The 27,750-nt window shown below is 41.7% G+C and overlaps 2 protein-coding genes across 2 annotated transcripts; one reads left to right on the forward strand and one right to left on the reverse strand.

Annotated features, from left to right (window-relative positions):
• Positions 1-1,076: 1,076 nt before the first annotated feature.
• Positions 1,077-20,620, reverse strand: LOC308640601 (adenylate cyclase type 10-like; the record flags this gene model as incomplete). The annotated part of the gene is made up of 14 exons (XM_081312444.1): positions 1,077-1,395; positions 3,812-3,878; positions 7,069-7,404; positions 8,301-8,558; positions 11,367-11,495; positions 12,350-12,486; positions 13,254-13,525; positions 15,113-15,199; positions 16,349-16,538; positions 16,699-16,852; positions 17,539-17,594; positions 18,067-18,256; positions 18,353-18,429; positions 20,553-20,620. 14 exons carry the CDS (start codon positions 20,618-20,620, stop codon positions 1,077-1,079), a joined length of 2,340 nt encoding a protein of 779 aa, XP_081168570.1.
• LOC308640602 (cTAGE family member 2-like) lies at positions 20,619-27,005 on the forward strand (the record flags this gene model as incomplete). The annotated part of the gene is given in 6 exon segments (XM_081312445.1): positions 20,619-21,764; positions 21,828-22,063; positions 24,734-26,453; positions 26,455-26,568; positions 26,570-26,672; positions 26,914-27,005. Coding segments are annotated over 6 exon segments (3,411 nt in total).
• Positions 27,006-27,750: the final 745 nt, after the last annotated feature.

Consider the following 27,750-nt stretch of genomic DNA (forward strand, 5'->3'; position numbering starts at 1 on the left):
AGAGGAAGCATCCAGAATCACCAGGGTGGCAGAAAAGCATGATAGCTTTGAGTATTTCTGCTAGTAATCAAGACTTTTCCTATGCAATTAGTTACAAATAAACAGAGATTCTTCTTCAAGATTCTTTACATTCATGGTCTAATAAATATACAATTCTCTAATAACTACAAGGGAGCAGTGACCCCTGGATTAATGAAGAGCACACAAGGCACTGAGGGTTGCGAGAGGCAGTAACATCTGTCCTCTAGGATCTGTCTTAATTTAATAATCAACAGGCCTCATCTCTCATTATCAGAATCTTCCTAAACACATTAAGAACAAAATAGACAAAAGTATTAATAGATAAGTCAGGCTATTTCATTTGCAAAAATGTAGACTTTTTTCTACACAGACCTTGCCCCGTCGTCTCCCGTCTGGGGCTCTGCCGTCGCAGTCGCTGCCGGCGCCTCGGAAGAAGCCGCCGCCGCCGCCGCCGCCATGGTGCCGCCGGGCCCGTTCCGCCGCCCGGCGAGGCGGAGCCCAGCGGCGGCCTAGGCCTGGGCGCGCGGCCCCCTCCGGGTCCCCGGGCGGCCTGCTTCCTCCCGCTGAGGGCGCCTTTTTCAAGCTCTCACGGGCTCGGGAGCTCGGGAGGCAGGCAGCCCCCTCCCCTCGGGCCAGCCCCCCTTCCACGCCGCCGCCTCTCCTCTGGCTGCTCCTCCGCACCCGACTCGGGGCCGCTTCCCGGTGTCCGCGGCCGCCCGGAGGCCTGCTTCGGAAGGCGTCCGGAAGCTCCTCACGCCCCCGGCCCGCGCCCCCGGCCGCGCTCAGCCACCGAGCCCCTCACGCCCACGCGCCCAGGCCGCCTCCGCCGGCGCTGCCCGCTCTCCACTCCCTCCCCAGAGGGGTGGCCGCAGCCCACGCCGCCCCGTCCAGGCGACGCCTCCCCCAACACACCCCCTCCAGCCTCGCCCGCGCCCGCCTCACCGGCCCCCTCGGCCCACCATCCAGCGCCGCGCGGCGACGCCAACCCAGCGCGCCCATTGCCCCCTCAGCCGTGCGGCCGCTGCCGCCGGGGAAGCCCCTCAGCCCGGGCCCCCTTACAGATCTTGCCCTGTAGGCTCTGCAGCACTGGGACCTCGCGGCTCTGCCGTCGCAGTCCACGCCGGCGCCTCGGAAGAAGCCGCCGCCTGCCGCAGCAGGCGCCGCCCGCGGCCCGCCGCCCGCCGCCGCCCGCCGCCGCCCTCCGCCCGCCGTCGCCCGGCCCGCCGCCGCCCTCCGCCCGCCGCCGCCCGTCCCGTGCTGCAGCCCCGCCGCTTTGTGGTCAATGTTGGTCTGCACCCAACAGTCAACAGGTCTTTCTTGGGGCTGGTCTGAGCCAGCTTCCTGTTCACTCGCTCTAGGAACTCTTCCTCTGTTCTTTATGGAGAGAAGATCAAGAACTGAGAGTGGCCACAAAACTGTCACTTTTGTTGGGGCATTACAAGGTCTCAAAACCACTTTTCCCAGGAAGTGTCTGTATAATTAATTACTCTATTACTCTATAAAATTTAATAAGTCAGAAAACAGAGCTATAACTGTAATGCTCTATTAGGGATTTAAAAAATTAAAGCCAGCCAGGCACATTGGTGCATGCCTGTAATCCTAGCTCTTCAGGAGGCTGAGGCAGCAGGACTGCAAGTTCAGGGCTGGGCAACTTAGCAAGACCCTGTTTCAAAATAAAAAGGGCTGGGGATATAGCTCAATGGTAGAGCACCCCAAAGTTCCATCCAAGTACTGAGAAAAACAAACAAACAACCACCAAAAAACAAAGATAAAACACCCCCCAAACCTAAAACTAACCTAAGTACTTCATAATCTAAATGGGGAAACATTACGCCTAAAGAGTAAGCTAACAAAATAAATGTTAAATAAAACAAAATGATACAAACCAATATGTAATAATATATCTTCTAGTAGCATATTTCAATTTTGTAAAAAATATGCAATTTCATAGTATATTTAAATATTATTGTATATAGCAGCATCAATCCTATAACAATTCTATCAGGAAGGCAAAAAATACTTCTCTTTACTGGTGAGGAAACTAATGATCAGAGAAATTACATGACTTATGGTATCACAGCTAATGAGAAATAGAACCCAAACTAGAGCTCACCTCTCTGACTACTAGCATGTACTTTCTAAAGGCATCCTGAGGTCAAAAGAGGTCAGATATTCCTGAACCACAATGGTCTAAAACAGTAAAAATTGAGGAGGGGCTTGAAGGTTGGTCAACATGCTGATAAATGGAGGGAGGCAGAGGCCACTCAGCACTGAAAGAGGGATAGCTGGCACAGGTGAGTATGGGTAGTTCATGAGGAATACAGGTTTTTTAAATAGTTTTGTTTGAAATCAGTAGAGTAGCAGGTTAGGTAAGTGGAATGAGAAACTATGTCTAGAACAGCTGGTGAAAATGAAAGTTTAAAATTGATGGGATAGGCATTAGAAAGTCAGGAAGTGCATGGTTAGGAAATACACATTTTCATATCATCTGAAGCAAAAAAAAAATCGACAGATTTATAGCTGAAAAAATCTGCTTTGTATACAATGTTTGAAAGCTTAAATAAAATTATTCTTGACCCTTAAGAAATAATTTCCCTTTAGAGAACTGTCATTCTGAATTTTGGGCTGATTATAAGAGTTCCCACTTCTTTGCTGTACATTGCCTTTTTAATTTGATGCCATCCCAAAGGAAATAAGAATGTGAAGAGAGAATCACTAAAATGGGACAAATTATTTGCTAACTATTCTTCTGACAGAGGATTAATATTTAGAATACACAAAGAATTAAAAAACTTAACACCCTCCCCCCTCAAATAACCCAATTAATAAATGGACAAATGAACTACACAGACACTTCTCAAAAGAAGAAATACAAATGGCCAATAAATATATAAAAAATGTCGAACATCATTAGCAATTAGGGAAATATAAATAAAAACTAAACTGAGATTGTCTCACTCCAATCAGAATTGCAGCCATTAAGAATGGTAGCCAACAAGAATACAAACAGTAATATATGCAGGAGAGGTAGGGAGAAAAAGCAACACTTATACATGTTAGTGAGATTGTAAATTAGTCCAATTCCAAGATTGGAAATCAGTATGGCAGTTCCTCAATAGAATAGAAATGGAACCAACATATGACTCAGCTACACCACTCCTCATTATTTATCCTAAAAAATTAAAGTCATCAATGCATGTCTATCCATGTTTATAGCAGCACAATTCATAGTACCTAAACTATAGAACCAGCCTAGGTATCCATCAACAGATATGTTACACATATATACACAAATGTGTAATCTATATACACAACAGAGTTTTATTCAGCTGTAAAGAAAAATAAAAGCCATTATTGGGAAATAGATGGAACTTGAGAACATTATGTTAAGCAAAATAAGCCAAACTCAGAAGGTCAAGAGTTGTATGTTTTCTCTCATATACTGGAGCTAGAGAGGAAAAGGGAAAAGAAAGTTGATTGTGGGATCTTGTGAAAATCAAAGGGAGATCAATAGAGGAAAGGGACCATGAGAAGGGAGGAGGAGAAGGAAAGGGGAAATACTGGGGAATGATTTTGGCCAAATTATATTGTGTGCATGTCTGAATATGAAACAACAAACCCCACCATTACACACAATTATAATGCACCAATAAAAATAATGGAAAAAAAAGAGTCTTTTGCAGAGTGGTCAGACTCCCTCTGGTATGAGGGTGAGGTGAGTACCCCAGTTTGATGGCTATCTGTCTCTCACTCTGAGACCTCTGTGTCCTCCCTGGGCATCTTCATCTACCTGCTGTGTTGTTCACTTGAGAAGGTCTCCTGACTTCTGAATGTTTTTTCCTGGAAATTAAAACTATCTGTGGGGAGAAAAAATACAATTATTTTTAATTATCCATGTTTGGATTAACTGAGAATATTTAAAATTTTTAACTACCTTTTTCTCTGCAACTTACAATACAAAATTAGGATGATACATTATAAATTTCTAATGACAATTATTTGTGATTCGCATAAGTAATCCTCATCGTCAATTTCCTCAAACCAGTTCCCCCCTTGAAGGAGATCCTCGATGTTTGCTAAATGAAGGAAAAAAATGAAGTATGTGTCCATTCTGGTTTGATGGATACTTCCAATGGTGGAAATCCCTAAATATATGTGGATCAAGTAGATGACCAGATCAGAGTGAATTGTAGGGCCAAAGACCAATAGAAGAAAACTATGGTAAGCACAAGATGCCGCAGTCTACTAGCTGAACTTAACTAGCCTTTATCTTCCATATTTGACCTGCAGCTGCCTGTCACAGATCAAAACAGCAAATATTCTGGATATTAGTGCTCTATCTGATGTGTGTATAGTAAAGATGTTCTCCCACTTTGTGGGCACTCTCTTCAGGCTACTGATTATTTCCTTTGCTGAGAAGAAGCTTTTTAGTTGGAATCCATCCCATTTATTGATTCTTGATTTTATTTTTTGTGCATTAGAAATCTCGTTAAGGAAGTCAGAACCTAATCTGATATGATGAAGATTTGGGCCTACTTCTTCTATTAGATACAGAGTCTCTGGTCTAAAGAACTCAAAAAACTTAACACCAAAAAAACAAATAACCCAATTAATAAATAGGTCAAGGAACTGAACAGACACTTCTCAGAAGAAGATATACAATTGACCAACAAATATATGAAAAAATGTTCTCATCTCTAAAAATCCAAATCAAAACTAATCTAAGATTTCATCTCAACTCTAGTCAGAATGGCAATTATTAAGAATACAAGCAACAATAAGTGTTGGCAAAGATGTGGAGATAAATGTACACTTCTACATTGCCGGTGGCAAATTGTTGCAACCACTATGGAAAGCATATGGAGATTCCTTATAAAACTTGGAATGGAACCACCATTTGACCCAGTTATCCCACTCCTTGGTTTATATCCAAAGGACTTAAAGTCAGCATACCATAGTGACACAGCCACATTAATATTCATAGCAGCTCAATTCTCAATAGCTAAACTGTGGAAGTAAACTAGATGTCCTTCAACAGATGAATGGATAAAGAAAGTGTGGTATACATACACAATGGAATATTATTCAGTCTTAAAAGAGAATAAAATCATGGCATTTGCAGGTAAATGGATGGGGTTGGAGAATATCATGTTAATTGAAGTAAGCCAATCCCCAAAAACCAAAGGCCAAATGTTTTCTCTGATAAGTGGATGCTGATACATAATGCTGGGGGGTGGGCGTGGGGAGAATGGAGGAACTTTGATTGGGCAAAGGGGAGGGAGAGATTGGGAGTGGGGATGGGGGCAGGAAAGATGGTGAAATGCGATGAATATCATTACCCTAGGTACATATATGACTGCACATATGTTGTGATTTCACATCTTGCACAACCAGAGAAATGAAAAGTTGTGCTCCATTTATATACAATGAATCAAAATGCATTCTGCTGTCTTGTATAACTAATTAGGACAAATTTAAAAATGTAATATGGAAATAATGATAATAATAATAATAATGATAATAATAAACTAGCAAATATTAAGAATGATGGTGAGATTTTACCTACATGGGCAGGATTGATAGAGTCTAAGAGCATTTTTAGAAGAAGAATGTTTGGGTTAACTAAAAGGACTGGCTCTCTCATGGTAATGATCTTTATAATAGATAAGGTAATTAAGGAAAAGGGTTTGGCAGCACTATTGTGGGCATAACTCCAATTGGCACTTTCTCATTCTAGCCTCTGGGAGTAGTGGCCTCTGGAGTTGAGTAATGTCAAGGCTGTATGGCCTGAGTCTGGGAAGCCCACTCAGTATTCGGCTGGGCTCTGGAGGTCTCGAGCCTCTCTCTCACAGACTGACCAAACCATCTAGTCTAAAGCTGACACTGACTTCTCAAAAGTAAAGGGGCCATACAGGAAATATGGTAGCACAATTTCTTTACAATACCAGATTTTGGAAACTACAAAAAATGGAAATGCCCACAGGATTGCTCCAAGTCACTGGTTTCACATTCATATTATGTTATATGTAGAATAGGTATTAGGATCATAGGTCAAATCTCTCTCTCACTTTAGCTGTCCAACAGGAACAATCTACCACTTTCCCCCTAGTGTCCCTGCCCCCTAACCCTCTACCCAAACCAACTTCTAACAAATACAGAAGGAGAAGATTTGGTTTGATCTTGACAGCTGGTTTCAGTCACGGAAGATGGCACAACTGGGAAAACTAGGTGGAGTGCAAGAAGGTAGATCCCAGCCTGATGAAAGAAGAAATTTTTTGATAGGCTGAGGTAAAGAAATATGAAATCCTCCAGGTAAGCGAACTGAAGAGGTTAAAACAAAGATGGATGAACCCTGGTCTGGTTTAAGAGGCTATGGTGAACATCTATCAACTAATACAAGATTCTTCAAATGGCCAACTTCATTATCCCACAGATTCAATTCTGGCATTATCTCCTTCAGGGAAGTGTTTTCTCTGAAACATTCCTCAGTCTGGGTTAATGGTGCCTTTTTCTAGGCATCCCTAAACTCGATGTGTAGGCCATTTTCAATGTTTTTACCATGTCATACTAGAATTCTCAATTTATACCCCCAAAACTGACAGCTTCAGGAGTTCAGAGGCTGAGGCTTACCCACATTGTATCCCTAACATCCAGTGTAGCATCGGATACATGTAAGGACTCAATATATGTATAGTGAACTGAAAAATAATGAAGGCAATTACTAAACTGTACTGAGTACCCAACATGTGCTTGGCAATAAAAGCTGCACATTATATATTTTAACCAATTCAATTCTCAAAATGATAATATGAAGTTGATATTATTACTTTTTCTAATTAATTGAGATCAAGTAACTTTCTCAAGATAGTCAAGTATTCCTTGGAACTCTGAGATCACATTTTTTAAAACACTCTGTACTTCAGGGTTAAACAGTTCCCTTCTACATACTCTCTCCCGATCTGAATCTCAACTTTTTGATGGAGAGCTCCAAGTGCATGGAAAAAGAGAAGTGCTGCCCACATGAGTTCTTTCTGCCTACTGGTTTACCTTGGGGAGAAGGCAGCTGCAATTTGTCTGTGGTCACTTGTGTTAGAACTGAGCCTCTATCTTTGTAAGTACAGAATCTAAAGGTCCCCCCAGAGCGCTTAGTAGAACAGATTGCAAAACGATGGAAGGGGACAAAGTCTTCTCCATGGCAGCTCCCACAGCGGCAGGCCAAATCTTGGAGAAAACAGGCACATTCAAGGTGCAGCGCAAGCTGTTGTTCCTTGGGCCACAGCTCCCAAGCAGCTTCCCGCAATAGAGGCATTCCAAATTCTAGAACATCAGTTTGAGGCAGGGATGGTTCTTTTTGCAGCCGGAGAAGAGAGGCTGAGCCAGCGTCTGAAATTTAGGAAAATTCAAGTGAGACTCTCCCTTATAGTATTTCAATGCTTCAGTATAGCAAACTCCCAAGCACATTGTTGCTACTTTATAAGATTTTATTTACAACTCATGGTTGGTGTGCCTGCCTCCTTTGTATAAAAAATTTTGTACCTATCTGAAAGTGGTATTGACCATTTCTACTTGATGATATGGTACAAAATGGAAGAAATTATTAGTTTTACTGAAATACATTGGGAAGATTTCTTGACGGTTCCTTCTAACTGAGCTTTTTTACTTTAAATTGTTACAAATCTCAAATCATAAGACATATTCTGTTGAAATATGAGTGCAAACATCTCAAAGTCAAAGAGAAATGGGAGACTGGGAGAGAGTATGTAGAAGGGAACTGTTTAACCCTGAAGTACAGAGTGTTTTAAAAAATGTGATCTCAGAGTTCCAAGGAATATTTGACTATCTTGAGAAAGTTACTTGATCTCAATTGGATCATCAATGCTATGACTTTATTCTTTCATATGGAGAATTTGAAATCATAAGCTGTTCAATTGAATTTTGCTCCGTTCAAGTCTGTTTCAATACCCCATGAGTCATTTTCTTTATGAATTTCTAAAATTCAAAATGATTTATCTTTTTTTTCCTTATTATTTGTACCTAGAAAACCAGTAAATGATTATGACAATATTTTATGAACCAAAAAAATCAAAACACAAATACTAACACAGGAGTTAACAAGGAGCTGGAATAAGGATACAGGATATTTTTCTATTATAACCATGGCTCCTTCATAGATAAACAAAACTTTTCTTTCCATTTCTGAATCGCCAGCCTTCAGAGAGAAGCCCCAATACATGATATTAATGGTCTTTCTAAACACAGAATACCCCCGCCTTCCTCACCTGACTTTTTCTTCTCTTTGGTTTGATCAATGATGTCAATAATGGAAGGTACTAACATGGACTCAGCAGGAAGCTCAAGCCAGCGGAGCACATGCATATCCACAAGAGCCCCCAACAACTGAAGTAGCTTATTTTTATGCCAGCCAGGCAGGAGGTGATGCAGCAGATTTATATGGAAGGAGTGACCAATGATTGCAGCACACTTCACTAGCAACTGTTCCTCTGGGCTCAGTTGATCCAGTTGGTTTACTGCTATTTCTGTACCCCCACCAAAAAAAAAAAAAAAAAAAGGAAAGCAAGAAACAGCAGTGAACAATGGTTCTATAAACCTGGGATACATTATGTTGATAATTTGTACATCTTAAAAATAAAAAAGCTTGCTTCTTATATACCCCTATTTATTTCCTACCTTAATCCCCCCTTCTCTAGTCAACCAAACCTCTTGAAAGAGTTCTATCTCCAAGTTCTTGTTTCCCATTAATTGTTCAACCAACAACTAGGTCTCTACCACACTACTGAAACTGTTCTCCTATGATCACCAAAACCCTTTGCTGGCAGACCAAAACTGTGCTCTGGATCACTCGGCTACACTAATCCTTTCCAACTTCATGACCTATTAGTACTTAGACTTACTTTTTATATGAGAGAGAGAGAGAGAGAGAGAGAGAGAGAGAGAGAGAGAGAGAGAGAATTTTTTAATATTTATTTTTTAGTTTTTCGGTGGACACAACATCTTTATTTTATTTTTAAGTGGTGCTGAGGATCGAACCCAGTGCCCCGTGCACGCCAGGAAAGCGTGCTACCGCTTGAGCCACATCCCCAGCCTAAGATCCTTATTTTAAATTAAACTTTCAAGGCAGATTTCCTGGTCCTAGATCTCTAATAACTGTAAAGATCTTAATAAACTCCAAGGATTTCATTAAATCTCTCCATATTCTGACCTAAACATTAAAGTGGTTGGTATTAAATAAATAAGTCATCAAGTTCAAAAACTTGAAATCATCCTAAACTTTGTTCTTTCTCTTCACAACCTACTGGTCATCCATCCATCCTCTTTCTAAATGTCTCTTGGATATATTTCATACTAAACAATTTTAAATGACTAGCAAGCCATTTTCACCTGGATCACTATAAATCCTGTTTTGCACATCTCCAATTTCTTTTTATTCTCATCCCAACAATATATTATTAACTAGTGGCAAAATTAGATATCTTAAAAACACAATATGATCAAGTCAGTCTCTCTCTCAAATACCTTTAAAACTCAGTGTGATCTTTCACAATCTAGCTTTGGCCTTTCTTTTAGACCAAGGCTTTGCTGACCTATTCATTTTAGCTTGCAGTTTACAACCTCTTTTCCTTCCCTGACAATGTTGACTTTGGGTTAATTTTCTAGCTGTTTCTTGGGATCCCAATAAAATTAGAACGTGGGCAGTGTTACCAGGCAACATGGCTATGCTAAGAATGACCTTTGAATCTGGACTGGGGAAATGTAAATGAGCTGATTGTGAGATACAGTTTGGGGCTTCCTTGAGTGTAATAATTCTTGTAATAGATCATGATCCTTGCAGGGCCAAGTCCTTATCTGGGACTTGGGGTTTCTAAGCATCCAAGCTTCATGGGTCTCATTCCTGACACTGGGACTATTATTCCTTGAGGCTCCAGGGAATAGTCCCTGGGTTGCCAGGTAAATTGTTGTAAGGACTCCCACTGAAGAAAACCACCTGCTACTGTCCTGCCAGCATGCTGCATTTACTTCTAACTAGAGCCAATGCCAAGTTTGGCCTGTCAGGGTTAGAGCAAAAACTGTCTAGTTGAACCCCAAATCTCCAGAACGAAGAACTATGGTGTCATACATTAACAGAATATTATGTGACATTATTTATTTTGCTAAATCCTCAACAGAACCCATGACGTAGGGTCTATTGTTATCCTCTTTTGACTGATGAGAAGACTACAGCTAACTTATCAAAGGCCTCCAGCCAGTAAGTGGAGGGGCCAAAAGTGTCCTCATTTTTCTGATTCCAGAGTCCCAGCAATTGACTAGCATGTCTTTATGGTGGTTTCATGTACATGTCTTATTTTCACAACAAGATGATATTTTACTTGAACTATATTTATCATAATATTCCTTAAGAGGGCTTAATATAGTATCTCCCCCACCAAACACTTGAATAGAACATTTGAAAAACAAAACATAATAAAGAGAATAAAATCATGGCATTTTCAGGTAAATGGATAGAGTTAGAGAAGATAAGGCTAAGTTAGCAAATCCCAAAAAACCAAATGTGTTCTCTGATATAAGGAGGCTGATTCATAGTGGGGTGGGGAGGGGGAGCATGGGAGGAATAGATGAACTCTAGATAGGGCAGAGGGGTGGGAGAGGAAGAGAGGGGACATGGGGTTAGAAATGATGGTGGAATGTGATGGACATGAATATCCAAAGTAAGTATATGAAGACATGAATTGGTATGAATATACTTTGTACACAACAAGACTTATGAAAAATTGTGCTCTATATGTAATAAGAATTGTAATGCACTCTGCTGTCATATATAAATAAAAATAAAAAAAGTTAAAAACAAAAAAAACATAATTAATCTCAAAGAACGTCTCCTCTCCAACTATGCCTGCCTGCCAAATTCTTTGTTCCTTATTGGTCAAAATAAACATACTTTGCATTCTTTTTTATTAAACTCTTGCTATATACATAACATTATCAGCATAATAGATTTTCTTAAATCTCAGCAACATCATCTCCCTTGCTTATTGCCTCCTTTGGCACAGGAATTTTCACAAAGGGAAACTCGGGACCTAATTTTTATTAATAAACTGAAAAAGCTTCCAGATCATCAAAAGAAAGCAAAAGGCCATTTAAGTAAACATTATTCATGTCTTCAAAAGGCTCTTCAGGCCATGCTAGAACTTATTTCTGGAAGACAAGTTTCCTGTTTAGAATAAAATGAAACCAGAATGATAATGAGAGACTTGTACTCATTCACTCACCCAATTACTAATTGCAGTGACACCTGTAATTGGTTCACTGGCGGTATTCAAAGAACTTGCCTTTTAACAGTGGTGGGAGAAGCACTGTATCCAAGTTTACATCATCTTTGACTGTGCAGACATAAAGTTCCTGATCTTCTTTGGAGCTGGCAGGAGAAATACTATACATTGTGGATTTTATGGCATTGGCTGTAGGGGCAAAAAAAGGACCATGACTGAGGAAAACACCAAGCTCAGTGACTGTAGTTTTAAAGGCACAGAAATGCAAGATTAAGTCAAGAGACTTCAGGATGAAGATGAATGGAAAACACTATGTTGTTTTGTTTTTTTTTTAAGAGAGAGAGAGAGAGAGAGAGAGAGAGAGAGAGAATTTTTTTTTAATATTTACTTTTTAGTTTTTGGCAGACACAACATCTTTGTTTGTAGATGGTGCTGAGGATCGAACCCGGGCTGCACGCATGCCAGGCAAGTGCGCTACCACTTGAGCCACATCCCCAGCCCAACACTACGGTTTAACATGCTTCACACCAACACATCCTGCTTGTTCTTTAATTTTCTCTTATAAACTAATAGCATCCTTTGTACCATATTATATTTCACCAATGTTCATTATTCCTGCTTACTTTATAATAGCTCTGTTTCTATGATATCACAGCTCTAGGATGCCTTTCTGGATATACATGTAATTCTACCCTTTCCTCCTAGCCCATCCTCCTTCCTTCTCCCATCCCCCATCCAAATCCTCAAGTCCTCCTCATCATTAATATACAATTCTCTGTTCTGGACTCTCATCGTTAAAAACCCTATTTCCTACCTGATCTCCTAGGCTACTCAAAATAAAACTATTGCAGATTGGTTGACTGAATTAAGTTATCTGAGGCAGCGATTTAGTGTTTTCACCTTAGTTGCATAGTATTTGTACATTGTACTTAGCTGGGCTTAATCTGGCCCACAATGTCAACAGGGAATGACCACAAGCTTCATAAAGACTAGGTAATGCCATGATGGAGATCAAACGTCAGTGGTTGCAAGGCTGAACTTACCTGAGAGGGTTTCCCACTTGCTGTTCTCTTCCTCCTCCTTTTCTAGGTCATGAAAAAGCAATATGTCCTTAGAGAGAAGGTCCTGGCATAGGATCTCACAATACAGGGGGTTTCCAAAGCTCCTGTGCAGAAGGTAGCTGCAGAAAGTAAGTAGGTGATTGCTGACTAAAGATGACCACTTGAGGGGAGCCAAATATTAAGGATACTTCATACTGAGGAATCTTCTTTTATTAAAGTCAGATCTTGATGTATATACACTAACAGAGGGAAGCAGCAGCAGGGAAAAACGTAGGAAAAAAACAATTTCTTGGGTTTTTTTTTGGGGGGGGTGCACTGCAGTTTTAACTCAGGGGTGCTTAATCACTGAGCCACATCCCCAGCCTTTTAAAAATATTTTATTCAGAGACAGGGTCTCGCTAAGTTGCTTAGAGCCTTGCTAAGTTGCTGAGGCTGACTTTGAACTTGTAATCCTCCTGCCTCAGCCTCCCGAGTCGCTGGGGTTACAGGTGTGCACCACCATTCCCAGCAAGAAAAACAATTTCTGATTGGCTTTGAAATATATTTTGGCAGTAACTTTTTTTTTTCTTAACTATTTTGCTTCTACTGATGTTAAAAGGAGCTAACATCTCCTTGCTAAAAGGCTTGGCAGAAACTGGCCTGATTGTATATAACTGACACTATAAGTAAGCCATCCAAATCCTAACTGTCTTGTTAAAACTTGCATGGGCAGCCGGGGAGGTAGCCCCTTCATAGTTTACAAGGAGACTGAAATCTCATCTTGGGCTTCATCATGCTTACTAATGCCACTCTCTCCCCCAGCTCTGTTGAGCCCTGAGCCTTCTCTTTTATATTATGGCACTGGTTCCTCCCTTAATGAAGTGCCCAGCTGATCCTAGCCACTCACATCTGCAGCTCTTGGGGGATGCTCACCACCCCTAGTTCCCAACATGCCATTCTCAACAGCGAGGTTGCTGCCAACTTTGAAATGGGCACAAGGATAGCCTGAGGACTCTGTAGGAAGTGCTGGGCCCAGCCACACAGGGTGACAGGAGGGGTCAACGTCATCACCATGATGATGGGCACACTGGAGAGCAATGTTCCCAAAAACTCCCAGGAAGCTGCATCCATATACTGGGCCTCGTCAATGAGGAAAATCAGTGGTGTTTCCCTCACTGCCTGGAAATAACAGCAAAGAAACAATAAAAACCTCTGATTAGAAATAAAGATCTACTGAAATTTTTCCATCAACAATTTAAACAAAATGTCAAACAGGATGGAATTTTCAGAGTAAAATGTATTTTAAGTCCAGGTCACATTTTACTTTCTAAATATAAAATATAACCTACATATATAATTCCTAAATAAAAAATGTATGGATAAAATAAGTGAACAAGAAAATGCTCTAACTAAAAATAAGTATCAAAATATTCTCTAACTCAAACTTGAAGCTTTCAAATATTTCATTTTGACAAAGACTTTATTCTGTATGAGAATTTATAACATTTTAAAATGGCAACTTTCAAACCCGGCTGCACATTAGAATCTCCTGGCAGTGCTTGTCAACACTCTCATTACCAGGCCCCACTCACTGAACATTCTGAAAAAATTGTATCCATTTTTATCCCCACTCCTGCTCTGCTTCCCATGGTGTCAGGTGATCACTCTAATGTGTTTATCCTATAGATTTTTGTTTGCATTTTGTTCTTTTAAAATATGCATTGTTGTTTTGCCAAATACATTGTTTTTATATAAATACTACTGTATTACAGATCTCATTATTTCTTCCTCTTTTTTTATTCAGGACTGTTTTTATTTTTGCGGTGCTATGCAAGCCTTCTACCACTGAGCTACATCCTCTGGCTTCAGACTATTTTTTTTTAATATTATTATTAGTTGTTGATGGACCTTTATTTAATTAATTAATTAATTAATTTATTTATTTATTTATTTATTTTTTTATTTTTTTAGAATTTCTAATATTTATTTTTAGTTCTCGGCGGACACAACATCTTTGTATGTGGTGCTGAGGATCGAACCCGGGCCGCACGCATGCCAGGCGAGCGCGCTACCGCTTGAGCCACATCCCCAGCCCCTTAATTTATTTATTTATACACAGTGCTGAGAATCAAACCCAGTATCTCACAAATGCTAGGCAAGCACTCTACCATTGAGCCACAACCCCAGCCCTCAGAATTGTTTTTATATCACTCCACATTGTTAAGTTTTCATCTTATTCCCTTAGTTCTAACTTTAACATTTACTTCACTGTGTTTATCCACGTGTTCATGCCAGTACCTCTCTGGCCTCCACAAATAAACACAATGGACATGTTCCTTGGGAGTTCCTAGATTTAGAGGATACATGCTATTAAAATTTGAATTGTTACTTTTAGATTGCTTTCCAGAATGGTCACATCATTTTCTTTTCATATAGATTTTTGATTCTGTAATTCTGAGGTAGAGTCTGGGTATCTGTGCTTTTAATAAATAATAGGTAAAATAGCGATTCACCTGCACTGTAAACCATTGTTTTACATCAAATTACTAAAATTTCATTAAGAAACAGGACCAAGAAAGAGCCAAAACTCTTTTGTGTACCATGCCATGCTGTAGAATGAATACATGTTTGCAGATAGACACAAACACTGAAGATAGCAACAAATGGAAGGCCAAGAAAAGCCTAGAACAATGTATGATGCAAACTGGTTAAACATAAACCATCTCCAAATATTAAGAATAAATGGTATGTAGCAAAAGTACCCACCTCCTGAAGCACTTCAATAAAACACTCTTTAATCTTTTTTTGTCTGGCCAGGTCATCCATGTGTGAAACTTTGAAGGACAATGGAAACTGATCAAAAAGAAATATTATGTATTAGCATTTAAAATGGCAACCTAATAAAAATATGCATATTCTCCAAAGGAACAGAAAACTATTCTATTTTAATGAAGAGTGGGTTTCTGTGAGATTGAGCATAGAGAGACAAGATCCAATCCAATATTAATGTGTAGCTCAAAGTGTAATATTGAAAGTTCATTGAGGGTTAAAGACAGATACTTACATCTCTTTTTGTATACCAGAGTCTAGAAAATTATTAAAGGCTGTAACTAAGGAATAAATGACAGGTTGTACTTAGTAATGCTACTTTGGGCAGCTCCAGTATACAAGTTACACCAAATATACCAGGATGAATCTCTACATGCAACTTGTCAGAAAGAGATGCAATGGATATCACCTAACATTTTTTTACTGTGCTATGTTAAGGCACATAAGCTACCATGGATCTGTTAGCCAAAGTGAGATTCCTGCTTGACTATATGAACAAGGGTTAGAGCTCAGACAAAACTTAATAGAGGGCTACACTGAGGAACTGGATAGATTTTATATCAAATACTTTCTTTGGAGGTAGATTAGAAGTTAGAAGTGATGGAGAATGAACAGGGTATCTTTAGTTTGCTGGCTGTTGGGTACCACATAAACCCTAGACCACTGGAAGATTTTGAGACTTAGATGCTGGCTCAAGGGATATACTCCATGGCTAGGGAATAGGAAGGCAGCTTTAAGGAATAAAAAATCACAACTGACTTAAGAACACATGAATATAATTCCTAGGGTCAGGATCACCTTAACACATGTAGCTGTTTAAAATTTATAATACAATCTCTTATACACTATCTTCTTTAAAATTTATGTAAAATCATATAAAGTATGTAAATCATTTACAGATGAAAAAATTGTGGCTCAGAGAGGCTAAGTGATTTGCTCAAGGCCATATAATTAGCAAGTGTCAGAGTTAGTCTTAGAATCCACTCTAATGAAAAAAAAAAAAAAAAAACCTGGGTTTTGGTGAATCCAAATCTTGATCCTCCCAAGACTATGTGTTCTTAAGCTACATATATATGGCCTAAGGGTATTAATTACGTTAAAAGACAACAGTGGATCTGACTATCCAGAAAGAATAACAGTAACCCAAATTCAGAAAGTCAAAGTCTTTGTTACCTTCACAAAGAAGAGGTCATTAAAAAGGCAATGAAGTGGTTCATCCACCATTCCATGGAGCTGTCTGTGCAGGCACTCTTGCCGATAATAGGCTGGGCATGTATCAATCTCAAAGAAGATGGCCATGAGGGTCTGGATAACATAGAAGCACTGCTGGGAATCTGCTTCCTTCAGTTTCAATGGCAACACCCTGGTGAATATTAACATGGTCACTGGGGGACCCCAGACCCACACAGAGATTATTCATTCCACCAGTCCAAGGATGCTGAATCTAATGACATGTAGTTGTACCAATAAGGTAAAGAAGCCCCCCCAAAGTAGGTTTTGAGTCAGAAAGCAGGTGTCTTTACCTTTGCCCTTTTTTCTGGGCCAAGAAGTTTATTTCAGCTAAAATCTGGCTTTTTCCATAGCCTTTTCCACCTTCATACAGAACTGCCTGACCCTTCTTCTGTTGCAAACATGACTGCTGTGCCAATCTGAAGGCCTCCAGTTCCTTTTCCCTGTCTGCAAAGAGACAAGAAGCACTCTGTGCTTTATAGTAGAGACTATTTGAATTGATTTTCAAAGCTAGCTCTCTTAAAAGCTCTATCACCTCCCTGTCCCAGAATCCCTGGCAGAATCCAGAATCCCATTCTTTGATGGAATTTCATATCTAGGTCTAGAAAATCAACTTGAGACAAACAGAAGTATGTGCTGAGGAACTGGATAGATTCAGGGTTTATTGCAGAGCCTAAGCAATAACATTCAGAACAACCAGGCACCATATGGATATGGGGCTACTATTATTTTCTTAGTTTGTTATAAAAATTTCCATAATAACAATTTAGTCTTCAAGGTCTGAAACTGTTAGGTAAAGATAATGGATTAATAAATGTAGATTAAAATAAAAATAGGGACTATATAATGCAGGTGGCAGAATAGACCCCAGTAGCAAAACCCTAACTTACAAAGATTCTAACTAAATGTTGGTACTTCTCAAGCAAAATGGTAGAACTTGACCTGAAATCTGAATACTCAACATGAAAAAGAAATGACAGATCCTCTTCAAAACAAATATAAATTCACTAAGAAGGCTGCTCTCTATTTTTAATACAAACTTAAAATCATTTAGTTTGCATTCCATTTTATTTTTAAAATCATGTCTAGCCATCTACAGCTGAAACAAATATGATCTAAGTTAGAAAACTCACCTAACAAAGGGCAATTTTCATTTCTCGTTCTGGCCAAATGTCTTTTCCCAAACATTCTGCAAAAAAAGAACAAAGAGAAATGTTTTATTAAAAATAGCATCAAGAACTCTTGTCTTCCTAAGCAAGTACTTCAAATAACTGAAGAGGTACAGAGATCTGTGTAAAAGAACTAAAAATTGTTAGGGAGTGAGAAAGGGAAAGTAATATTGATTACTGCAGGCTCAGAGAGGTAAGTAAATTGTGAAGTACATGCACACACACACACACACACACACACACACACACAGAACACCTAGATTAGTGATTTACTGCTATTTTCTTCCTGTTGGAGAGAAGGAAATTCCCCAAAGAAGTAGCTAAGAGCTAAACAGACAAGCTAAAAATCTCAAGATGAGAAAGCCTCCTTTTATGTGTCTTATTCCAACAGGGAAGTACTAGTATTACTAAATTTCATACAACTGAAAATTTACCATTCTCATGCCTCTATTCTGCAAGAGATGAGAATAAACTCTCACCAATAATACTCACATACATCTTCTATGGCCAAGATATTCATACATCCTCCCTGGGTTGGAGATGTTTTTCATTATTTTCTCTGGCAGTTTCTTAAAGTTGTAAGCAGGAAGCATGGACCTTAAATATGTTACCTCATCACAGGATACCAAGCCTGGATAAGCAGCTATCATTCTGGCCACAAGGCTCACTTTAGGGCCAATAACTGTGTTAGAAAGACAGTAAAGAGTGGAAAATTTTTGGACCACCTCTTCCATCTTCATCCCTTAAGTCATAGAGCTAATAATCCAATCTATTCTACCTGTATATTCATGTCTTGCTACTGCCCCAACCAGGCCACAGAATACTGGTCCATTGGTGATACTGATGGAAACAAGCCTGGGGATCAGAAAAGTAACAACTGAGTAAATATATAGTCAGAAGCCTCCAAATTCAGGCACAAGATCTGCCACTCTCTAGATCTAGAAGTCTAGTTTTAGAGCTCAGAATGAAAAAAGGTCAGTGGCTAATGCCAATCTGCATCACATGATGAATATGAAGAACTTAACAAGAAAACAACAAAACCTACAGAATGGTCTCCCTCTTTTAGGAGTTTTATTTGGGGAGTTATTATTGGTAAAAAGATTTTTAAAAACCACTTTTATCTGTCAGATGATTTATATATGCTTTTTGAGGTACTTTCAAATTGATTGCCTCATCTGGTCCTTTGAGATATCATTAACAACAAACTTGTATGACAGTCAAGGCAAATATTTTAATAGGCTTTGAGAAAAGAGGAAAAAACTAAAGGGGTTAAGTTAACTTTCCAAGAGTTATACAGCAAAAGTCAGAATGAGAATCTAGATTTCCAGATCCTTAGATCAGTGTTATTTTTGCTATTCCATGCTGCCCTTAGATAAAACCCAAAAAATGAAAAGTAGAGGAACAGATGGCAATACAGAGTTGAATCAAATAATTCAATGTCAGAGTAATGAATAATCAGAATGTCAGGACTGCTGGTGGAAGAATTCTGAAACAAACTGATCTTTGGAATATACTTTTTCAATGAGCAACTTTTTCATTCAGTTACACATGCATAAAATTATTCAACAAGCACTGAGAAGTATGCACAGTGCCACACACTTAGCTGGATGTTTAAAATGTGTGTCCTGGAGAAGTTCAGGCTGGGGAAGAAGGTTGGGAATAAGGGAGGTGAAGAAACAGTTATATGATGTCAAGACAAATATTCTTATAAGAGATCAGTAAAGCACATTCATAAAGCAAACAGAAGGTATACTAACTTTCTGTACTAACTTGTACAGAAAGAGTATTCATAAGGGAGAGGACATTAGTCAGACCTTGAAAGTTGAAAACACTGTTGAAACAGAGAAACAGCATTCTTTCCAGTAGAAAAAGGCACAGGCTTTGGAAGCCTGGTGTAGTTATGCAAAACTAAGTACTTCAAGATGGCTAGAGCACCGATGGTGTTTGGAGTAGGGAGAGGTGAAGGGAGAAGTGATCTTATATAGATGAGAGATGGGAAAACATGCACAATACGGATTACTTAAAAAGAGAGTATAATAGAGAATGGGCAGATTTACTTGATTGACATGACAGGTCACAGATATGTGGATGGAGAAAGAAGGAGCAATGAGGCATAATTAGGTTCAAGTTAATGTACAAACAAACAATTTTCAGTGGTTCAGAGAGAACGTGAAAAGTAGTGATCATGTTAACATGACTGTCTCCTATACCAACCAAATTCTCCTGGCTTCCTGAGGACAGGATTGAGGGCTCTCACCATTCATATGCTGTACCCACTGTCCATGGTGAATAAAAGAAGTGCACAAGACAAGAACCAGGTAGTCGATTCTATCATCACCCCAACAGCAAGAATCAAAATCTTCTACTGGTTTAAGATTCTTCCTCAGGCTAAAATGACATTTCCCACTTTCTCCACCTGCCAAACTCCTTTCTTTTTCTACCCAGCACAGATATCCCCAGAGATATCAAAGATATCAAGACTTCTTTGATATCTCTGGGGATAATGAACTATCTCTTCCTAAAGCATCTTGCTTTAGCTCCCAGAGAATTTTATTCCTGCACTTAAATTTCACTGTACTACAAGAAAGCTGTTTACCTGGATGGGGAGGAGGTGGTCTCTTTATTGTTCTTATGTCGAAGGCATAAGAATACTTAATGAATGCATTTATGCACATGAGAAACTCAAGCACTGGATCACTAACAAGATAAGACACACTGTACTTTTCTCACTTGGTTGTTTCTTCTTTTTATTGTATTTTATAACTACCCCCTGTTCTTCCTGACAGTCCATATTCATTTTTTATTTTAAAAACATTCTCTATTGTGGAAGAATATATTCTTTATTTGACATATGCAATTATACATGAAGTATTTATGGTACTAAACACCATCCTGATCACTCCATGCTCAGGGAATCATCTTTTCTCTAAAGGAGCTGGAAACTAAACGTATTTTTCAGATTAGAAAGAGGAACTTACAAGGTGAAGAGGAGACATGGAATGCAGTTTAGGATCTGAGTGAGAATTGATGTGATGCAGACAGACATGAACGGGCTCAGGAGCTCCGGAGCTCGGGAGGCAGGCAGCCCCCTCCCCTCGGGCCAGCCCCCCTTCCACGCCGCCGCCTCTCCTCCGGCCGCTCCTCCCCATAATTGCTGCTCCGCACCCGCCTCGGGGCCGCTCCCCGGTGTCCGCGGCCGCCCGGAGGCCTGCGTCAGAAGGCAGCCGGAAGCTCCTCACGCCCCCGGCCCTCGCCCCCGGCCGCGCCCAGCCGCCGAGCCCGCCGAGCCCCTCACGCCCGCGCGCCCAGGCCGCCTCCGCCGGCGCTGCCCGCTCTCCACTCCCTCCCCAGAGGGGTGGCTGCAGCCCACGCCGCCCCGTCCAGGCGACGCCTCCCCCAACACACCCCCTCCAGCCTCGCCCGCGCCTCACCGGCCCTCCCGGCCCACCATCCAGCGCCCCGCGGCGACGCCAACCCAGCGCGCCCATTGCCCCCTCAGCCGTACGGCCGCTGCCGCCGGGAAAGCCCCTCAGCCGGCCCGCTTACAGACCTTGCCCCGTCGTCTCCCGTCTGGGGCTCTGCCGTCGCAGTCGCTGCCGGCGCCTCGGAAGAAGCCGCCGCCGCCGCCGCCGCCATGGTGCCGCCGGGCCCCTTCCGCCGCCCGGCGAGGCGGAGCCCAGCGGCGGCCTAGGCCTGGGCGCGCGGCCCCCTCCGGGTCCCCGGGCGGCCTGCTTCCTCCCGCTGAGGGCGCCTTTTTCAAGCTCTCACGGGCTCGGGAGCTCGGGAGGCAGGCAGCCCCCTCCCCTCGGGCCAGCCCCCCTTCCACGCCGCCGCCTCTCCTCTGGCTGCTCCTCCGCACCCGACTCGGGGCCGCTTCCCGGTGTCCGCGGCCGCCCGGAGGCCTGCTTCGGAAGGCGTCCGGAAGCTCCTCACGCCCCCGGCCCGCGCCCCCGGCCGCGCTCAGCCACCGAGCCCCTCACGCCCACGCGCCCAGGCCGCCTCCGCCGGCGCTGCCCGCTCTCCACTCCCTCCCCAGAGGGGTGGCCGCAGCCCACGCCGCCCCGTCCAGGCGACGCCTCCCCCAACACACCCCCTCCAGCCTCGCCCGCGCCCGCCTCACCGGCCCCCTCGGCCCACCATCCAGCGCCGCGCGGCGACGCCAACCCAGCGCGCCCATTGCCCCCTCAGCCGTGCGGCCGCTGCCGCCGGGGAAGCCCCTCAGCCCGGGCCCCCTTACAGATCTTGCCCTGTAGGCTCTGCAGCACTGGGACCTCGCGGCTCTGCCGTCGCAGTCCACGCCGGCGCCTCGGAAGAAGCCGCCGCCTGCCGCAGCAGGCGCCGCCCGCGGCCCGCCGCCCGCCGCCGCCCGCCGCCGCCCTCCGCCCGCCGTCGCCCGGCCCGCCGCCGCCCTCCGCCCGCCGCCGCCCGTCTCGTGCTGCAGCCCCGCCGCCTGCGTAGCCCGGCGAGGCGGAGCCCAGCGGCGGCCTAGGCCCGGGCGAGCGGCAGAGTGAAATTGGTGGCATTGCGATTCCAGATTTTAAACTATACTATAGAGCAATAGTAACAAAAACAGCATGGTACTGGCACCAAAACAAGCTGGTAGACCAATGGTACAAAATAGAGGACACAGAGACAAATCCACAAAGTTACAACTACCTTATATTAGACAAAGGTGCTAAAACCATGCAATGGAGAAAGGATAGCATCTTCAACAAATGGTGCTGGGAGAACTGGAAATCCATATGCAACAAAATGAAATTGAATCCCTTTCTCTTACCATGCAAAAAAGTCAACTGAAAATGGATCAAGGAGCTAGGAATCAGATCAGAGACTCTGCATGTAAAAGAAGATAAAGTTGGCCCTAATCTTCATCACATGGGGGCAGGCCCCAAATTTCTTAATAACACCTATAGCACAAGAGTTAAAACCAAGAATCAACAAATGGGACGAATTCAAACTAAAAAGTTTGTTCTCAGCAAGAGAAATAATATCTGAGGTGAATAGGGAGCCTACATCCTGGGAACAAATTTTTACCCCTCAAACATCAGATAGAGCTCTAATCTCTATAGTATATAAAGAACCCAAAAAGTTAAACAACAAAAATTAAATGACCCAATCAACAAATGGGCCAAGGACTTGAACAGAAACTTCTCAGAATAGGATATACAATCAATCAACAAATACATGAAAAAAGGCTCACCATCTCTAGCAATCAGAGAAATTAAAATTGAAACTACTCTAAGACACCATCTCACTCCAATAAGAATGGCAGCCATTATGAAGTCAAACAACAATAAGTACTGGTGAGGTTGTGGGGGAAAAGATACACTCATACATTGCTGGTGGGACTGCAAATTGGTGCAGCCAATTTGGAAAGCAGCATGGAGATTACTTAGAAAGCTGGGAATGGAACCACCATTTGACCCAGCTATTCCCCTTCTCGGACTATAGCAAAAAGACCTAAAAAGAACATACTACAGGGACACAGCCACATCAATGTTTATAGCAGCACAATTCATAATAGCTAGAATGTGGAACCAACCTAGATGCCCTTCAATAGATGAATGGATTAAAAAAGGTGGCATTGATACACAATGGAATATTACTCAGCACTAAAAAATAACACGATCATGGCATTTGCAGGCAAATGGATGGCATTAGAGCAGATTATGCTAAGTGAAGTGAGCCAATCCCTAAAAAAACGAATGCTGAATGTCTTCTCTGATATAAGGGGGGTAACTCAAAATGGGATAGGGAATAAGAGCATGAGAAGAAGACTACCACTAATAGGGAAGAAAGGTGGGAGGGAAAAAGAGGGAGAAGGGGAGTTGCACGGAAAATGGAAGGAGAAGCTCATTGTTATACAGAATACATATATGATGTTGTAATGAGAAAAAGAAAAAAAAAGTGTGTCACATTAGATTGGATAGAGAGAAAGGATGGGAGAAGAGGGGAGGAGTAAGGAGGACAGGAAGGGCAACAGAATAGAATAGACAATATGAATGATGTGTGTACATTCCATGTATGTATTATATGTCAAAATACATTCTGCTGTCAAGTATAACTAAAAAAAAATTAAAAAATAAAGTTAAAAAAATGACAGTACAATGATCTAAAATAACAGTTCTTATTTAACCAGTTGTTTAATTTTTATGGTTGCTTGCTCTATAAAAATAAAACTTAACAAAAACAATATTAAGGGTAAACTTAAAAAAAAGAAACATAAGTCATTAACCCAGCTAAAAAATTAAAAAGAAAAAAGAAAGAAAGAAAGAAAGTAGTGTATCATGAGAGTTTTTTCTGTTAGAAATAATTCAAATGACCATCCTAGAAAGAGTCAGCAGGTCTGGGGAGGTAGCTCAGTGGTAGTGAGCTGGCCAAGCATGCAGAAGGCCTTGGAATTTAAAGCCCAATACTGCAAGAAAAGAAAAGGGAGGGAAGGGAGAAAAAAGAAGGGAGGGAGGGAGGGAGGAAGGGAGGAAGGAGGAAAGGAAGAAAACAAGGAAAAAATGAAGAAAGGGAGGGAGGAAGGAAGGAAGGAAGAAAAAAGGGAGAGGACAAAAGCAGGGAAAGGAATGGGTCATTAAAACCAAAGGGCAAGCAGTACACATATAAGAATATGACCTAAAATCTGTTGAGACAGTTTAGAAAGCTTTAGAATTTGCATGACATCAAACTGAGTGGTATTATGACTGTATAGAAATTTCTTAAGAAGCTCCATCTTGGCCTAGCCTAAACCAAACTCAGGGGTGAGTGGCATGGAGAGGACTCCTCTCTGGCTGGAGTGGAAGGGACCTGAACCCCTGGCACTTCAGGATGCACTGGGTAGGGAAGGAAGGGGCCAAGACACCCCTGATGGGCACTTGAGCACCACAAGGCTCCTGGGAGTCCTTCACCCCGGCTCCCCACATCACAACCCCACCCCCCCTTGCAGGGGTTCTCAGTGGTCTGCTCCGTTGCCTGGTGCAGGTTGGAATTCCTGAGCAAACTGACCTGAGTGTCCACAGCCATATTAGAGGGTGGTCCTGGAAGAAGTAGGAAGGGTTGTGGCAGCGTTGTCTGAAGACATGAAGCCAGGCCCTAATCCTTATGGCGTTCCTTGGGATTTAGTGATGTGTAGAGCTATTGGATGTTTTTGTCTCCTCTTGTTTTTGTTAAGACGTTTTCAGTGTGTTAAAAGCAGGCTTTATGTGGGAAGAGAAAAACAGCTGGCTCTAAAACTTTCTAGAAGAATTGAAGAAAAGTGTGAACTACTTGAAAAAGTTAGCCTTATTCAAAAAGAGCATGAAGGCACAGAGTCAACTTTAAAGGGTGGCAGTTTTGAGAAGGGTCCAAGAGAAGCCCCAAATTTAAAGGCAACCTATGAAAAGCTGCATAGGTCCAAACCTAGCCATGGGGATGAAAGACTCTTTCTAGAAAAAGAGCTAGAAGAGCAAAAGGCCAGACATTGTAAACAGGATGAAATCATGGCAGATATATCGAGAAGGATAAAGTCCCTCGAAGGTGAATTAGGATCCCTCAGATCACAAATAACTGAAAGTAAAACAAACCTGAGACTGCTTCAAATGAGTGAGGAAGGACTTCAGCTGGCAATGAAAGAAGCTTTGGATGTAAGTTCCCAGCTTCAGCAATGTCAGAAACCAATCATAAAAGGAGAAGCTGAAGCATGGAGGGAACAAGGATGTGTCCAATGTAAAGAGAGCACCACATTGGAAGACTCTCAAGTCCATGCAGGAAAAGTTCAAAGTGATAAAGAAAATCACGAGGAGTCTCTGACTGAAGGCTTGCTGAAGATGAAAGATAGGTCTTCTCCAAGCGCGGGAGCCCAAACAGATGTTGGCAACTTGGAATGGGGAATGAGGAGTGAATCAAGAATTGGTGCTCACTTGGATGATGAGCCAAAAGGAGCTTTAAAGAAACTGATTGATGGTGCTAAGCTAAAGGCCTCCTTAGAAAACTTAGAAGGACAAAGATATCAAACTTGTGCTTTCTTATCTGAAGTAGAGAAAACAAAGGAAGACCTTAGAGAACAGATTAGAAGCCTGAAGACTGAACAGGCAACCTTGCTGTCAGAGACTACACGGCTTGAAGGTGAGAAGGAGAACCTTCAGCAGAAATGTAAAGTCATAATGGAACACTGTCAAGAAAATAGGATGAAACTCTATGGGAAACGCAGAGTAGAGGAAAACTACCGGGTGGAGCAAGAGAAGAAACTTTCCAAGGTCAAAGAAGAGATGGGCCATATGAAGAAAGAGCTGGAGACCTACAGAAAACGAGCCAAATATCTTGAAGAAGAATTGGAGAGAACCATTCAGTCCTGTCAGGGGAAGATTATTTACTCTGAGAAAAAAGCACATGAGAGTGAATTGGCGGCTTGGATTGCTGAAAGAAACCTCCATTATTTCATGAAACAAAAGGCTCGCAATGGACAAAAGTTAACTGAAAGGGAGCTTCAGTTTGAACTTGTAGAGAAAGATCCCTGTGCACTTGGTGTTTCAAAGGCAGCATTGGGCAGAAAGAATTCCCCCAACGGTCCCTCATCATTGGGTCCTCCTTGGCAAGGTGGATGTTACTCGAATTATGGTAGACCATCGCGACCAGCAGAACTCAGAAGTTCTAATATGCCTTCTTTGGATAAAGAGGATTGGCCTATGTCTTCAGAAAGTCAATCCAGTAGAAAGGAGACCAAATTTGATCCTGGTGATACCAATGTGCCTGATTCATCTCTCTCTGCTGAAAACCAAGCAACTGGCTCTGGCTCATTGTTGGCACCTTTCCCTCCAGTCAGAGGTGAATTGTTTCCTGTGGACCCAAGGAGTCAGTTCACGAGAAGAGGACCATTTTTCCCTCTGCCTCCTCCAGGAAACAGGTATGGAGCACCCTCAAGATTATTTTCCACCAGGCCCACCACCCCCTCCATTTTTTCCAATGCCAGATGTCTGTGCAGGGAAGTGTTTTTCTCGAGACCTTCCCCCAAGAGCTGGATTTCCTCCACCCACCCCCGCATTCTGAAAGTAGAAGTGAGTTCCCTTCAGGATTCATTCCATCTTCAAATGAGCCCGCTACTGAACATCCAGAACCACAACAAATTCCTACTGGTATTTTGGGGCCAATCCCTAGAGAAAGTATAGGTTTAATTTGGGGAAGTAACAATTTAAAAGGGGCCATCATGGTGATACCTGGAGTAGTAGATTCTTATTTTGAAGGAGAATTAAATGTTACTGTAAAGTCAAAGTTTGCCCTTCGGTTTACTCCAAAAAATACAATTACTCAATTACTTTTATTATCCTGTAATTTGGATGGACATCCACAATTAAACTGTAATTGATTGTTTTTTAGGGAAAGACAAAGACAGTCATGCAAAGGAAACAATACATACAAAATGGTTGGTGATGAAGCATGATTCCCATTTTAAAGATGAGGAAGATTAAGCGCAAAGGTAAATGAGTTGTCTAAAATCACATGAATATTAACAATGTATAAAGCAGAAAACAGGACTGTTTTAATCAATTTTGTACACCAGGAAATACCAGTACATGTTAGACAAGAACATCAAATAAAGATGAGTTCTTAGTCTCTTTATTCTACTCCTTTCTAAGAGATGCTCCACAGTTGACCCAGCTCCTGGTAGGTGGGGATGCAGGGAGTGGGACAAGCTTATTTAATCCCTCCCTAGCAGTCCTATGAGAGAGATATTTTTACTATTCCTATTTTATACATGAGAATATGAAGGTACAAAGAGGCTAACAAAGGTTGGAAATAAAGTGGAAATTCAAACCCAGGTGACTAACTTCACTAGGCCTTTAAGTTAGAATACTTAACCATATCCCACAGTTTCTCCCTACTCTGTCAAACAATCCCAAGTCATTCTTGGCCTGAAAACATGAGGGATATCAAATAAGTTCTGGGACATACAATGGTCACACATCTAAAAATTCACACAGGTCTTAACATTTGGCTTACAGGAAAAGGGTATCCCTTCAGTAGATAAACTCATGTACAATACGGTGTGGGCCCCTTCAGTAACATTTTTACAACCTGATTTAATTGGACAAGAACAAACTGAACAAAAAGTGGCAACCAAAAAAGTCTCAAAATAGCAGTAAAACAGAGAAAACAGAGAAACAGAGAAAGCCCAAATCCTTTTTTTCACCTGAGTGTAGGGTTTTCTGGGGA

Source organism: Spermophilus citellus (genome assembly GCF_964194105.1).
Source record: "Spermophilus citellus genome assembly, contig: SCAFFOLD_55, whole genome shotgun sequence".
In the NCBI taxonomy this organism is placed as follows: domain Eukaryota; kingdom Metazoa; phylum Chordata; class Mammalia; order Rodentia; family Sciuridae; genus Spermophilus; species Spermophilus citellus.